General features: G+C 52.5%; 1 protein-coding gene and 1 long non-coding RNA gene across 4 annotated transcripts; one reads left to right on the plus strand and one right to left on the minus strand.

Moving 5' to 3' along the window:
* Nucleotides 1–219: 219 nt before the first annotated feature.
* LOC142432333 (uncharacterized) lies at nucleotides 220–4,164 on the minus strand. Of its 2 annotated transcripts, XR_012780881.1 has the most exons (4): nucleotides 4,067–4,164; nucleotides 2,666–3,123; nucleotides 1,844–2,056; nucleotides 220–1,140 (listed from the first exon to the last, which is right to left on the minus strand). It is a non-coding gene; the product is annotated as an uncharacterized LOC142432333 (long non-coding RNA). The 2 variants fall into 2 exon arrangements; XR_012780880.1 differs by lacking the exon at nucleotides 4,067–4,164 and having other exon boundaries at nucleotides 2,666–3,942.
* Nucleotides 4,165–4,652: 488 nt separating this feature from the next.
* On the plus strand, nucleotides 4,653–14,792 carry CDC42EP5 (CDC42 effector protein 5). Of its 2 annotated transcripts, none has more exons than XM_075537471.1 (3): nucleotides 4,653–5,095; nucleotides 5,478–5,595; nucleotides 14,274–14,792. In XM_075537471.1, exon 3 carries the CDS (start codon nucleotides 14,274–14,276, stop codon nucleotides 14,736–14,738), a length of 465 nt encoding a protein of 154 aa, XP_075393586.1. In that variant the 5' UTR covers nucleotides 4,653–5,095; nucleotides 5,478–5,595; the 3' UTR covers nucleotides 14,739–14,792. The 2 variants fall into 2 exon arrangements, with proteins under 2 accessions (XP_075393586.1, XP_075393587.1); XM_075537472.1 differs by having other exon boundaries at nucleotides 5,482–5,595.
* The last annotated feature ends 1,434 nt before the right edge of the window (nucleotides 14,793–16,226 follow it).

Raw genomic sequence — 16,226 nt, forward strand, 5'->3', positions numbered from 1 at the left:
AGTTATGAAGTAGCAACGGAAATAATTTATTTTATTTTTTATTTTTTAACATTTTATTAGGGACTCATACAACTCTTATCACAATCCATACATATATATACATCAATTGTATAAAGCACATCCGTACATTCTTTGCCCTCATCACTTTCAAAGCATTTGCTCTCCACTGAAGCCTTTTGCATCAAGTCCTCTTTTTTCCCCTCCCTCCCTGCTCCCCTCTCCCTCATGAGCCCTTGATAATTTATAAATTATTATTTTGTCATATCTTTCCCTATCCAGCATCTCCCTTCACCCCCTTTTCTGTTGTCTGTCCCCCATGGAAATAATTTTATGGTTGGGGGTCGCCGCAACATGAGGAACTGTATGAAAGGGTCATGGCATTAGGAAGGTTGAGAACCCCTGTCATAAAGTGTGTATAAACCTTGGTTGGAAATATGTTCTGTCTCTGCGTGGACTGGCTCCTGAAGGCATGCCCTCAAAGGTGAGCCCTTGCGTGCCCTATCTTGCTGATGTCTCTTTAATCTTACCTCTCAATTGCACTACCACCTCTTGGGCCCATTCGACTGTGGGGGCTGGTACCCTGCAGTTACTGTGTGTACTTCCTTGTGTGCATTCTCACCCAGCCTCTGTGAGCATGGTGCTCTTTTCATCTTTCGCTCTGGGTCTCCGAAGCATGTCTCTCTCTCTCCCTGTTGACGTCTACATGCATTTGTGCTCTAGCAAAGTACCACAACAGGGTGGCTGAAAGCAACAGAACTGGATCGTCTTTCAAGAAAACTGAAATGGATCTGGAATCTTCAATGACTGCTAAGTTCCTCTCAAGACAGAAAGAATGCTATTGTCTCACAGTTCTGCACTGGACAGAAGCTAGCTCCCGTTCTAGGCTACGCATGATCTCAGTTCATCTTTACAACCACCTACTCTAAACGAGACGCATGACCATTGAGTCCATGCTGACTCATAGTGACCCTTGGTGGAATGAAGAAATCTGGCCAAAAGTCAGCTGCCCTTGGGGACTGTGGCACTGAAGACCCAGGATTCCCTTCCTGTGTGAACATCTGGTTTCCCTGCTTTACCATCCACCGACTGTTGGACTTCAGTGTCGTCTTGGCGCCTGCTGTACACTTACGAACAAACCTTCTGTAAGACAGAAAAAGAAGATGTCACACAGCGATGGTCCATCTCTTTCGTTCTCCTCGCTCAGCCTTCTTAGCTGTGAGGGCAGAGGGAACCCAGTCCAGAATGCTGCCAGAGCTGCTGCCCTTTGGTCTTTGTTAGGCCCGGGATTTTGTACCACCCGGAAGGAGGGTGACTCGTTTGAATTTTAAATATATAAATTAATGAAAAGAACTTGATATCCATTTCATATCAAATAGATTAATTAAATAATTGTCTATCCAGAAGGCAGTCCAGCCCAGCCCAACTCAAGCCCGCGGGTCCAATGCTAGCCAGAACCCTCTTCAGACTCGCATGATGCAGAAAGGTGAAGCAGGAAGCGGGGAGGGCATGGGCTGGCGGATGCCAAGTCACGTGGGTCCAATGTTGGTAGGAACATAGTAAGGCATCGTGGCTCCCATGGGGCCACCTCTGGGGGCAGGCTCAGAATTCAAGCAAGCGGGAGGGCCAAGGGAGAGAGGTTAGTTCTTATTGTTTCTCTTATTAAAAGTCCACACCCCCACAGAAGCATCACCCAGCTACCACCTGATTGACAGGTTGGCCTCCACCCCTACCTCCACAAAGGCACCATGAAATTGGCTTAACATCTAGTCACACTACTCAGCATCCTCTGATGCACACAATGGCCCGCCACAAGAATGATGCAGTCCCACATCGTAAGTCCTACCTCCTGACTTGGTGAGACGTCTTCAAAGCTTGGAAAATGAACGTGGTAGCCCCAAACCATCCGGTAAGATGTCCTGTGTGTCTCTTGGGGTCACCATCAGAACCAATGGGTTTCGACCAGAGGTGATTCCCCTGTCCCAAAAGGACCCTTGTCAACATCTGTTGATTTTGTTGGTTGTCAAAATGGGACTGAAGACTGACTGCTACTGGACATCTAGGAGACGAGAAAGACTTAAAAAAAGGAAGTTGTCCACAGGACTTCTAGTCTACAGGAACCACAGCCTCATCTACTGGGAGACAAGAAGACCTACAGGGTACCCACTACCACCACCCACCACTCTGATCAGGGACCCAATGGGTGGGCTCTGATCCAATGGGAGGAAGATGTGGAGCCTCTCATTCATTTCAAAGACATTGTTTAAAATGAGGGTTTGCTGGACCAGTTGAGACTGGAGGACTACTTGATTCTATTACTCTGAAATGCTCTTTGAAAACCTTGACCCCAAACTAGCCCTTGGAGGTCACCTTTCAGCTAGAAAACAGATGGCTCTCAAAATGAATACTAGCCGCGGGTACAGCGCTCCTTTAAAAAAAAAATCACCTACATAGTCCACGGTGACTTTAAAACAAAGATGAGTAGACAAGGGACCAGGGAAACTAGATGAAGGACATGGAACCACCAGAAGAGAAATCATGAGAGCATTCACACATTGAGAGAAGCCAGCTGTGTAAATTTGTGGAAATAGTGCAGAATGAACGGCGGGGGCGCCCTCGTTCCAAGAAAGCGATTAGGAATTCAAGCTGGCGACAAACAAAAACTCACCGCCAATCCAATTGATGCTGATTCCTCGCCACCAACCTTGTAGTTGCAGAGCTGCCTTGGAAGTTTCAATGACTTTAACGCTTTAGGAGAGTAAATAAACCTCATCTTTCTCCTGAGGTGCAGCTGGTGGTGGTTTTGAACCAGTGAACTTGTGGCCAGCAGCCCAATGCATAACCACTCCGCCACCAAGAGTCCTTTCCAAAGAGGAGGAAGACCTTTGATGAGGCCGATGGACACCATGAGGTGCGTCCATGGGCTCAGACCTAAGAACAATTGTGAGGGTGACGCAGGACCAGACAGTTTCCTTCTGTTGTGCACGGGGTCGCTGGGAGTCGGATCTGTCTAAAAGGCACTGAAAAAAAACGACAGCTAAGCTGGAAGGTTGGGGAGCAAGGCCTGGTGGTTGAAGATCACTCAAAGTCCATGGTGACCCTTCTACTCAGATGTCCTTGGAATTGCTGCGAGATGAAGTGGTTGACAACTAGCTTGGTTTGGTTTTTCTGGTTAGATCCAGCCCATCTGGTTTTTCCTATCTTAATGGGAGAGGGGTGACTGACAACTTCCTGGACCCAGTGTCTTCTGAGAGGGGTGGGGGTTGGGGAGGAAATGTTATGGGACCAGAGGGGGTGGTTCCCAGCCTTGTGAATGTTCTAAATGCCACTGAGTTGTTTGCTTGGAAATCGTTCAGTTTACCGATCATTATCGATGCATAACCCCACCCCCACCTAGAAACATGAGTGAAGGGCGGCAGCGGACAGTGTCAGATATGAAAATAATAATCATTTATCTAGGGGTCGAGAGATTAGGAGGGTGGGGAGGGTGGGGGGGGGAAGAGGAGCTGATACCAAGGGCTCAAGTAGGAAATAAATGTTTGGACTTGTTTAGAATTGGATGGTGGCAGCATATGTACAAATGTGCTCCATGCAATAGATGGATGGTTATAAGAGCTGTAAGAGCCCCCCAAGAAAATGATTTTCTTTAAGTTCGGTTTGTTGCATGGATTTCACCTCAATTTTTCAAAAATCTAATAAATAGCTGTAATGCCATTTTTTAAGGTGTCTTGGTGGCACAAAGGTTAAACAGATGGAAAGGCCCGCAGTTCAAACTCCCCCACTGTCCCTCAGGAGAAAGATGGCCAGCATATGGCAAAGGTTTGTGGGCTTGGAAGCCCTAGGAGGCGGGGCTACTGTGGCCTACAGGGTCCACTGGGTGGCCACCCAGTACCTGCTGTGCCTACTCTTGACTGTGGCCCTGGCTGCTAGTATCAGCCCTGTTGCCAAGGCCCCTCACTCCCCCCCCCCTTCTCGTCCAGCTCCAGTTTAACCTGCCTCCACCCCCTCTTCCCCCTGCCCCTCCAAGGTCTTCAAGCCGGGTCTTGACCTGCCTTGACCAGGCACTCACCAGCCTGCCCTTCCAGAACCAGCTCCAAGTCGCCTTTCCTGGTGGCCCCTCAAACGGACTCTCATATCCATGTCCAAAACCACTGCACCAGGGGGCTTCCTTCCAGGACCCTGCCTCCCTCTCCCCTTCCCTCCATCCCCACCCCATACCCCTCCCCCCTGGCCCTCCCTTTCCCCATACCCCCCCCCCCTACTTCTCCAAGGGCCTCCACCTTCCTGGCCTGCAGTTGGCCTCTGCAGGACCTTCCTATCACGAGCAAACTGGCTCTTCTCTGCTCAAGACAGACACCCAGGGTGGATTCAGGCAGGAACTAACACAAGAGACACCCCGCCCCCCTCAAACAGCGCCTGGCTGCTCCTCCCAGCCCACCTCCAGCCTCCCGGTGGTCCCCTTCTCTCTCTCTCTCTCTCTCTCTCTCTCTCTCTCTCTCTCTCTCTCTCTCTCTCTCTCTCTCTCTCTCTCTCTCTCTCTCTCTCTCTCTCTCTCTCTCTCTCCCTCCCTCCCTCCCTCCCTCCCTCCCTCTCTCCCTCCCTCTGTCCCTCCTGCTCACTCGCTGGCTGGCTTTTCCATATTTTCTCTCCCAGTCCCCTCCCGCCCCCCTCCCACCAACACCACCGCCACCGCCACCGCCCCCAGCAGCAATCTGGAAGAAATTACTCTCTCCAACAGCCGGTTTCAGGAAATTCCAGGCCGGGCAGGGGAGGGGCCGAGCTGGGGGCGCGTCCTGTGGCCCCCACCCCCGCGCGGGGTCCTCCCTCCCCTCCATCCCTCCTGCACTCTGGCTCGCCCTGCCCCGCCCGGAGGGGTACCAGCGTGTCCACGAGTACTCTTTTCCAATCCTGGACGCAAACTTTGGTGGAGGAGTAAGGCGGTGGGGAGGGGGCGGGGAGGGGGGGGGAGATCAGCGAAGGTTGGGAGGGGCCGGATCCTTAACCCTTCCTGCCCCGGACTGGACTGAGCAGTGATCCGCAAGGCGTGGGCTCCCACCATGGCCCCCGGGAGGGGCTGACACTGCAGCTCCCCGTGCAGGTAGAGAAAGGACTTCTTACCTGGACTGCCAGGGATGGGCCCCGGACCCCCAGATCTAAGGGAGGAGGGGCTGGGGGCCTGGACCCCCTGGCCAGAGGGAAGAGTGGCTGGGGACCTGGTCCCGGGTCTGAAGGAGGACGTTGGGAGGTCCCTGACCCCTGGGTCTGAGGGAGGAGGGGCTGTGGGCCGAACCCCCCACCCTGGGGGCGCTGAGGGAGGAGGGGCTGGGGTCCTGGACCCCTGGGTCAGAGGCAGTACGGACTGGGAGCCCATAGCCCTGGGTCTGAGGGAGGAGGTGGCGGAAGCTGGGGCCAGGGAAGCTGAGTCCTTGGGCTTCCGCAGCCCCTGGACGCCCGGGTCCCCACGGCTCTCCCTTTGCCAGGTAGCTCCGCCCGGAGGAAGAAGGAAGACAGAGGCGCGATCCCGGTACCCAGGAGCAAGGACCCGGAGCTCCCTGCAGAGCCGGGGTTGCGACCGCCCTGCCTCCTGACGGCTGCAAGGTGAGGGGCGGCGTTGGGGCGCGGAGTGGGGGGGGGGGGTGTCCCACTGTCGCGTCCCCAGAGGGGCCACCGCCCAAGTTCCGGCTGCAGCCACGTGGCCTCTGGAAGCTTCCCCACTGTGGCCCGCAGAGGCTGTGGGGTCCTGGGGTCCTGCGGTCCCGCCTGCCCTCCACCCCCACCCTCCAGTCCGAGAACCAGTCTGGCAGGATTAGGATTTGCTATATCCGTGTTGGGGTCTGTGAGAGCAGGGGTAAGCTAGAACCAGTTGCGCCCCACACCCCAACAGCTGGGGCCTGGACAGGAAGGGGGGCTGGTGGGGGGCATCAAGTAGAACCCAGAAACTCTCGCTGTCGGCCTGCCACCAGTCTGTGCCGGACAACAGCCTCTCTGTCCTCTTTCGGAATGGACGGGCTTTGCCCAAGGGTGATCTCACTATCCAACGCGACAGCCCCCCCCCCTTGAGGGAGAGACTGCCCACGCTGATTCATCAGAACCCACTCCAGGCACATGGAGTCCCCCCCACCGCCCCGTGGGCTGGGTGGGCTTTCCAGGCTGTGACCTCTTCCGAGCCCATACCCCAGACCTTTCTAATCCGTTCCCTCCAGGTGATTTCCACCAAACTTGTTAGCTCCACCCAGAGAGGCTAGAACCTATCCCCCACCCAGCCCCAAGGAGGAGGCTTTGGAAGCAAGCGGAGGGGCTTGCTCAGGTCTTAGAACTACCCGAGTAAAAACCAAACTCCGGCCATCGAGTCTGATTTGATTCATAGGACAGGGTAGAACCGCCCTGGTAGGTTTCTGAGACTATAACTCTGAGAAAGCCCTGTCTTTCTCCCAGGGTCCAGCCAGTGGGTTTGAACCATGGACCTTATGGTTTAGCCCTCTAAGTGGCCCTTTAGGCCCCCGGTTGAAGTCCTGGTGGTTAGTGGGCTGCTAACCACAAGATCTCTAGTTGAACACCACCAGCTGCTCCCCAAGAGAAAAATGAGGCTTTCTACTCCTGTAAAGAGGTCAGCTTTCTCCTCCTGTAAAGAGTTCCAGTCTCAGAAACTCGCATGGGCCATTCTAGCCTGTCCTATAGGGTCGCTATGAGTCAGAATCCACTTGATGGCAGTGAGTGGAGGCCACTAGGGCTCCTAATTGTTCTCCTAGGGAATGGGGGACGGGGTGCCTGGGAGCGGGGTTAGGATAGTCAAATGTCTAAAGAAATCCTTGGGATCCTATCAGAATATTTCCCCTCCCCCTGGGTTATACCCTACCCTGTGGCTGAGGTCCTTGAGATCACAATTCCGTTTTATCAAACTCACTGCCATAGAGTCAATGCGGACTAGTAACGGCCCTATAGGAGGGCCGTGGACTGCCCACTGTGGGTTTCTGAGACTGTACCTCCTTATAGGAGTTACGAGCCTTGTTTTGCTCCCTCCAAGTGGCTGGTAGTTTTGAACTGCTGACCTTGCAGTCCAATCAGCAACCCACTAAGTCCCCAGGGCTTCTGATGCCACCTCGTGGCAACTCTGTCTAGGGTTTCTGGGACTGTAAATCTTTGTGGGAGCAGACAGCCTCATCTTTCTCTCTTAGAGTGGCTAGTGGTTTTGAACCCACCACCTTTCGGTTAGTAATGCAATGACTCCTTACTCTACAGGGCCACCTAGGCTTCTTGAATGGTTAAGTGGCCATCAAGTGGACCCCAATTCATGGTACCCTTATGTGTAGAACCAAGCACTGCGGAGTCCTGTGCCAGCAGTTCAAAACCACCAGCTGTTCTTGGGAGAAAGCCGAAGTTCTCTACTCTTATATAAAGAGTTACCGTCTCAGACACCTACAAGGGCAGTCGTGCCCTGCCCTACAGGGTCACTGTGCATCACAAGACTCCGTGGCAGTGAGTTTGATTTGGTTTGATCCCACCTACAAAAGATGCCTGGTAATTGGCCACATAATGGGCTGCTAACCATGAGGTCAGTAGTTCGAAACCACCAGCCGCTCTGGGGAGAAAGATGAATCTTTCTGCTCCAGGGAAGACTGACAGACTCAGAGTGAGTCGGAATTGACTCCCTGGCAGTGGGTTTCTGGTTTTGTTTTTATTTTAATTATGTTGTTTGTTTGTTGGGTTTCTGGTTTTTAAGTGACTTCCTTCACCCATGCAGAGCGAGTAGGCCAGGACCAGGCAGTGGTTAAGCAATTGGGCGTATCCATTATGATCCCAGTCCTGGCAATCCCAAGTGCAGGATTTTCCGAGGCTGAGATCTTTGGACACAGACTGCCAGCTCTTTCTTCCGAGGCACCTCTGGATAGACTCCGCCCTCCACCCTTTCAGTTAGCAGCCGACTATGTGCATGATTTGCACCACTTGATGATGTGCTGGATGTCTCTGAATGGGTTCCACGCTTACAGCCCTGATGGGCAGCAGGAAGGAACACGGCCCAGTCCCGCGCTGGCCTCACGTGTTTCAGTGCTTGTTTGCAGCCGTGGTATTGATCCATCTTGTCGAGGGCCTTTCCCTTTTTCACCGCCCCTCCCACTTGACCAAGCAGGATGACGTCTTTTCTCTCCTGAAAATACGGCTTGCCATCCTTGCCTCTGAGGAGCATTCGAGTTGTACTTCCAAGACAGGTTCATTTTTTTTTTTAATCACTTTATTGGAGACTCTTACAGCTTTTATCACCATCCATCCATCCGTGGTGTCAAGCACATTTGTACACAGGTTGCCATCTTCAATTTTCAAACATTTTCTTTCTGCTTGAGTCTTGGCATCAGCTCATTTCGCCCCTTTCCCCCACCCTCCCTCATGAACCCTTGATCATTGATAAATTATGGTGGGTTTTTTTTCCATGCAGGACAGATTCCTTTGTTCTCTTGGCAGTCCATGGTACTGTCAGTATTCTCCACCAGCACTGTCATTCAAATGCATCATCTCTTCCCCCTTTTTTCTCATTTAGTGTCAACTTTCACAAGCACACCGGGCGGTTGAAAATACCGTGGCTTCGGTCAGGCCCACCTTAGTCCTTAAGTGACATCTTAGCGCTTGACATACTTTATTGACTTATCTTCAAGCACGTGGAAATGGTCTTGTGCAGCACATTCACCGGATGCAACACGTCTTTGGGTTTTTATCATATGGTTCACATTGTTTTTAATTGTGGCAAAAATATAGACAACAAAACATTCTCCAATGAAATACTTTCTACCGGTACAATTCAGTGTCCACTCTTCACGTTGTTCAATCGCTACTGATCTGTCCTTTCCCAGATTATTTCACCACCGTTAGCACCCATGGTAACCATAGGTCAAGTTTGGCTTCTTTCTTTCTGTAGTAGTTTTCTTGATATAACATTCACATATATACACACACTTCCATTATTAAATCCCTTTTAAAAATAATTATATATATCATCACAATCAGTTCTTTTTTTGTTTTGTTTTAATTGGGAGTTAATACATATACCATATCATTCCACAGGTCAGTCACATCCAGCAGGACTGTACAACTGCCACCACAGTCAGTTTCCAAACATTCATTTCCTTCCTGGACTTCTTGACGTCGGCTCCCTTTTACTCCCCACCTCCCCCCAATCAGTTCTGTCTTAGTCCGGGTAGACTAGAGAAATAAATCCAGAGACACTCATATATATGAAAGAGCTTTCTATAAAGAGAAATTGTATATTGAGAAAACAGCCCAGCCCAGTCCAGATCAAATCCATAAGTCCGATATTAGTCCTCATGTCTGATACCAATCTATAAATTCCTCTTCAGACTCACATAAAACATGCAATGACACCGAATGTAGGAAGATCACAGATCAGTGGGTGGAAAGTCTTGTGGATCCACTGGTGGTGGAAGCATCTCAGAGCTGGCGTGGGTCTCCACATGACTCCTCCAGCTCCAGGGCTCTAGCGTAGCTCCATGGGCTTGTCAGCAGGAAGAGGAAGTAGAAAGTGTGTATCTGGCCTCCAGTGAGCTATCCATCTCGGTCGCACCTCCAAATGAGGTCATCAAACTGCGACCTGATTGACAGGCTAACTCTACCCCTTCGCAAGTTGACAGGGAATCATGTAACTGCCATAGTTCTCATGCTCCCTCCTGTCTCCCTCTTTTGATTGCTGGCCTGCAGCTGCCGTGAGTGCTGACTGTGCATCCAAGTGAAATGAAATCCTTGCCGACTTCCATCGCTTCTCTGTCTCATGATGTTGTTTACCGGTTCAGTTACACCAGCACCTACACCCAACCCAGGTTACCGCCGTCAAGTCAAGCTAACTCACAAGGACCCTACAAGACAGAGTAGCACTGTCCCTGTGGCTTTCCCAAACCGTACCTCTTCCGGAAGTAGAAGGCCTCCTCTTTGTTCGCCACAAAGGAGCTGGTGGTTTCAAACTGTTGACCTTGGTGTGTAACCACTATGATGTCAGGGCTCTTCTGTGGCACCACCACTTGCCAACAATTCCTGCAGTAGTGCTTGCTGTTGTTAGCTGCCAGGGCCTTCATTCCCACTCATCATAACCCTATGTGATCCATTAGCACGGCCCCTTTGAACCGTAAGGTCAGCAGTTCGAAACCACCAGAGTTGCAATTTCCCACAAAGAGTTTCAATCTCAGATATCCACAGGGCCACTTCTCCCCTGCCCTACAGGGTTGCTATGAGTTGGATTGACTTGATGGCAGTGAGTTTGGATTTTTGGGGGGGGGTGAAGCGGGGGTTGTGAAAAATTCTCTCGTGCAGCTGCTGGGTAGAATTGAACCACTAACTTTTGAGTTAGCAGCTGAGAACCCAACGTGGAACTGCCAGGACTGCTTACATCCTCTCTCACTGCTACGGTGTCACTGACTCATAGAGACCATACAGGACAGGGTAGAACTGCCCCCTGGGTTTCCAAGACTGAAACCTGTTACAGGAGTAGGGAACCGGTCTTTCTCCCGTGGAGCAGCTGGTGGTTTCGGACTGCCGACCTCACGGTGAGCAGCCAAAAGAGAATCAACTAGATGACAGTGAGAATGTCATGGTTGGAACTGCTTCACCTGGGTGAGGCGTGTGCATTAGCTGGCACTGATTTCACAGGCCTTACATGGCCCAAGTGCGGGACATGCCGCACTCCTGCTACAAGGAGTTACAGTGAGTCAGAACCGACTCGGCAGTGAGTTTAGAGGGCTTTTTTTTCGGGTTTTTTTTTTTTTTTTTGCTTTTCTATTTTGTATTGATTCAAAACACCCCCAACACTGACTCTGTCTCCTTAAAGGAAGCCCACCCCCCACATGGGACTGTGACCATGAATATAGGGGTTGGGTTTACAACTGCGTTTTAATCCACAACAGTCACCATCTGTAGGAACCATCACGGGGGTGACAGATTTGGGTGTGGGCCGATGTTTGGGGGTGGGGGATGGAGGACGTGTGAGAAGGGGTTGTGTGGTCACATTAACAATACATTCATCTGGATGGGGACAGCCAGAATAACAGAAAAGTTGGAGAAACACTGCAGAGACGGGGACAGAGGGATGGAGTCATTGTGGACCTCACCACCACCCTCCTCGGCTTGCAACACTCTCTCTGCCCCCAACCTCCTTAGTCTCGTTTGCAAAATAAGATCAGAAGGGCTGTCCTCTCCTTCACAACTCATGCCCAATGAGACCTCTGAGAAGCTGATAGAGTAATCACGCATTGGGATGCTAACCTCAGAGTCAGCTGTTCAAAACCACCAGCGGCTCCATGGGAGAAAGATGGGGGGGGGCATTGGAAACCCCACCCTGGGATCCCTGTGACTCAAAACCTACTCAGTGGCAGTGATTTTGGTCTTTTCTTGACAGCATGGGTTACTTACGGGGCTGATAACTAACATCTAGGTCGGTGGTTCTAAACCTCCAACCAGTCCTTGGAAGAAAGATGAGGCTTTCTATTCTCATAAAGAGTCACAGCCTCAGGGACCCAAAGAGGCCGTTGTTCCCTGTCCTGTAGGGTCGCTGTGAGTCAGGGTCACTTGGATAGTAGGGAGGGTTTCTTGGTTTCTTGTTTGACTAAAAATTGAGCCCGGGACTGAGTTCTGCTCCAGGCCTGAAGGGTGACTCAGGCCCAGAATCCTAAGGAAGGCTGCTTGCACTGTTGGTGCCAGTGAGTCAATGCTTGACTCGGATCCCGTGAGTCCGGATGAGTCCTAAGGGACCATTGTGTAATTGAAGGGAAGAAACGAACGGACAGACAAAAGATGTAGGTGCTTGCCTCTTCTAGGAAGCCAGGTCTGAGCGGGAAAGAGAGAGAGAGAATATTTTTTTTCACCAACTTATATAGTCTTGGGACATGCAAGCCCCCATAATTACAGGTAACCACATACATAACAATGTGGGGAGTATCTTAACCCTAAAGGTCCCCAAGCTCATTGGAGGTGTAACCTAAGGGGGAGTAGCTGTCCCCTGAGCAACAAATGTACAAATGTGCTTGACACACTGGATGGATGGATGGATGGATGGATGGATGGTGAAAGGAGTTGTATGAGTCCCCAATAAAATGATTTTTAAAAGTAAGTGACAGTCTCAGAAGCTCACAGGGTCAACTCACTCTGTCCTAGAAGGCCCCATGAGTTGGAAATGACTCAATGGTAGCGAGAGACTGAGTTGAGCCTTCTGTAGTCTGAGTCAGCACCTAACAACAGAGACACCTGCCTTGGGATGGCCTCTCTGGGTAATGCCGATGCCTTACACTCAACCCTGAACCTAAGCAGGAGCCTGCAGTATTACGAGTTGGAACCCAGTGTCCTCCAGTATCACCTCTGTGGGAAAAAAGATGCAGCCATCAGCCCCTCTCAACATTTACAGGCTCAGAAGCCCTGTGGGGAAGTTCTGCTCTGCCCTAGAGGGTCATGATGGGTTGGATTTGACTCGACGGCACTGGGCTTGGTTGGATTAACCTAAGATCCCCATTGGCTCAATGGTGAAAGCGCTGGGCGGCTAACAGAAAGGTTGTCGATTGGAACCCACAAGCTGCTCCTTGGGAGAAATCTGTGGCCGGCTGCTTCTGTAAAGATGGACAACTTGGGGGTTCGATTCTGCCCTGCATGGAAGCTGTGAATCAGTACGGACTTTCTTCCTGCAGATCAAAGGAGGCGGGTGTTGCAAAGGTTAAGTGCTCAGATGGTTACCAGTGGGGGGGGGGGGGGGGGTGTCAAACCCACGTAGAGCTCTGTCTCCATCCAGACGGCAGGCAGCTGCTAGAAGACCCCACAGGTGGTTCGGCCCTTGTGGAAAACTGAGGACTAGGAGGAGAATGTATGTGGGCAAATTCTCTTACTCGCCCTTAGGTTATTCCTCCAGTGAGCTCGGGGGCCTCTAGGGTTGATATACTCCCCACATTGCTACATATGTGGTTACCTGTAATTATGGGGGCCTGCATGTCTCATTTCTTTCCTTCAATTACACAACTCCTTGTGGTTTTCCAAGACTGTAACTCTTTGTGGGAGTAGAAAGCTGCATCTTTCTCCCTCAGGAATGGCTGGTGGGTTCGAACTGCGGACCTAGCGGTTAGCAGGGCAACTTGTCACCCATGATGTCACCAGGGCCCCACCCTTTTCCAGGAAGGTAGTGCTATTTTATCTGTTTCACAGATTGGCAAACAGAGAGAGAGAGAGGGTCATTTATCTGAGGCCATGCAGCTGTCCCTGGGTGGAGCTGGGTACGGGTACAAAGGTTTTGATCCCGAACAGAGTCTGTAAAAACAAAAGGTGATGGCCCTCCAAACCCCTCCCAGATGTCCTATATCAAGGGCCCACAATCTGGGATCTGAGCAGAGGCAGGTGGGCATTCGCCTTCCTCTTCTGCTTATCCGGGGCAGCCAGGTGGTCACAGTTTACAATCCGCAGGCTAGGCTAGCCCCTTCCCGTCGATGCCATGGGCTCCGGGTTTGTTTGTTCAAGCATAGGAGCATTTGAATTATTTCTATTCCTTCCCCTTATTTTTTTTCTTTTACTACAACAACAACCAAAAAAGTAAAATGTCCTGTGGTTCAGCACCCGGTCCTGCCAAAGCAGATAAAGCTCACTAGAGAACGGGATGTCATCACAGGTGGTGTGAATAGTTTGGCCTCGGCTGCTAACCTTGCTGCGCTCAGGGGCAAGCGTGGGGCTGCTCACCATTAAGTCAGCGGTTCAAACCCACCAGCCACTTCCAGGGGAACCGAGGAAGCTGTCTGCCCCCTGTGAAAGGGTGGTTGTATTGTTTTGGGGTGCTATGGAGGTGGCTCCGACCCATAGCAACCCCATGCACAACAGAAACACTGCAGGATCCTGCTCCATTCTCACAATGGATCCCATGCCTGAGCCCATGGTTGCAGCCAGTATCCATCCAGCTCCTTGAGTGCCTGCCTCTTTTTCACCGCCCCTCCCCTTCACTAAGCAGGATGTCCTTCTCCAAGGACGGCTCTCTCCTGACAACGTGTCCAAATAACGTAGGACCAAGGCTCGCCATGCTTGCCTCTAAGGAGCGCTCTGGCTATACTTCCAAGACAGATCCGTTTGTCCTTTTAGCAGCGCCTGCTTCTTTCCGTATTCTCCCCTGTAAAGTCTTACCATCTCCAAAATCCACAGGGGCAGTTCTACCCTGCCCGTCAGTTTGGTTTTGGGTTTTGGAGGTGGCGCTGGGTTGGGACACAGGATATCGGAGATGCAGCACCCGGGCTGTGCTGACCCCTGCCTGTCCCCCACAGATGCCGGTCCTGAAGCAGCTGGGGGCCCCGCAGCCCAAGAAGCGGCCAGAGCGCGGCGCGCTGTCCATCTCTGCTCCGCTCGGCGACTTCAGACACACTCTGCATGTGGGGCGCGGAGGCGACGCCTTCGGGGACACCTCGTTTCTGAGCCGCCACGGTGGCGGGCCGCCCCCAGAGCCCCGCCTGCCGATCGCCGGGCCCCCGCGCAGCAGTCCGTCACCTGCCGCCCCGCAGCCCCCCGCGCCCCCGCTCCGTGCGCCCGCCGACCCTCTGCTGACCTTCCACCTGGATCTGGGCCCCTCCATGCTGGACGCCGTGCTGGGAGTCATGGACGCGGGTCGACCCGGGGCGGCTGCCCCAAAGCCGAAGCCCGGCCTGGACCCCAGCTCCGGGGCCCAGCATCCCAGAGCCGGCTGCAGCGCCCGCGCTGACCTGGAGGTGGACGACGATGTCATCGGCCTGTAGCCCCTTCCCGGTCCCGCTGCCACCTACCTCTACACATAAACACCCTGCCGGGTACCAGCTCTGTCTGCCAAGCGAGCTCGTGGGGAGAGGGGCCCAAGGGGAGGCCCGATGGAAAGCTAGGGCCTCCCCACGCGTGGCATGACCTGCTCGGAGAAGGTGTGCTGGAGGCTGGGAAGGATGAGGGGCATGGCGGGGGGGGGGGGGGTGGTTCTCGGTGGCCCCAGAGAGGGTGATGCAGATAAAAGAAGAGTGGTGGGAGACGCAGGGGGAAGGGGGAGGTGACACGAGGGGGGGAAGGGTGGCAATCTCTCAGAGGAAGGTGTGATGGAGAAGAGGGTTGGGGGATGAGATACAGGGAGTCGGGTGATAGGGCCCTAGGGGAGGGATGATGAGATATAGGGGTCCTGGGGGTGAGGTAGCAGGTCCATAAGAACCTCAGATAGTTGGAGCCAGGTGTGTCACGGGATTGTGGTCGCCATGGAGGCCGGGGCCAGGTCCTGACTGAGCAAACAGCCTCATGCCTCAAATATTTGCCAAGGGAGGCCCGCGGAAGCTCGTGGGGGACATGGCTGGCCCGGGCCACACATTTCAAGTGCACCCGACACAAAGGAGCGCCCTATACTCCAGAGCGGCTCAGGGGCCGGTTGTCGCAGGCACCAGTGGAGAGCGCAGCCAGGTTCGCTCCTCCGGGGCGGAGCCTCATATGCAAATTAAGTATGCTGGGCGGGGCCTGAGGAAGAGCAAGGATTTCAGCCTTCATTCAGTATGGATGACAGAAAACTCCATATCAATGAGATCAAAAATCCTCACAACAGCACCCCCAAGGAACACCAGGAAAGACGCAAAAAAACAAAACAAAAGAGATTGAACTTGCTCAATGGGTGCTCGTGAAAGAAGCAGTCAAGTCAAGAGAACCAAGGATGGCCACGAGACCTTTTCAGAGTCGGAAAAGCCAGGGGTGTTACTTTAAGGAGTAAGGTTTGCCTGACCCAACCCATGCTATTTTCAGTTACCTGTGCATGTAAAAGTGGGATATTGAATAAGGAAGACTGCAGAAGAATCGATGTGTTCAGGGCTGGTGGACAATATTCAAAGTGCCCTGAATTACGAGAAGGACAAACAAACCTGTCTGGGGAGAAGAACGGCCAGACCGTTCCTCAGAGGCAAGAATGGCGAGACTTCATCTCACATACTTTGGGCTTGTCGGGAGACCCGGGTCCGGGAAAGGATTGTTCATGCTTGGTAAAGTAAAGGGGCAGCGGAAGAGAGGAAGGCTCTCAGCGAGTTGGACTGACACAGTGGCTATCGCAATGGGCTTGGACAGAGGAATCATGGGGAGGACGGTGCAGGACTGTGCGTATTTTGTTCTGTTGTGCATAGGGTCGCCATGCATAGGAACCAACCGGATAGTACCTAACAGAAGCAGGACTGAGCATGTAAATCACGTGGTTTAGGGGTGGGACCCTACAAGTAAGTCACTGGACTTGG

The sequence above is a fragment of the Tenrec ecaudatus genome, chromosome 18 (assembly GCF_050624435.1).
Source record: "Tenrec ecaudatus isolate mTenEca1 chromosome 18, mTenEca1.hap1, whole genome shotgun sequence".
Classification (NCBI taxonomy): domain Eukaryota; kingdom Metazoa; phylum Chordata; class Mammalia; order Afrosoricida; family Tenrecidae; genus Tenrec; species Tenrec ecaudatus.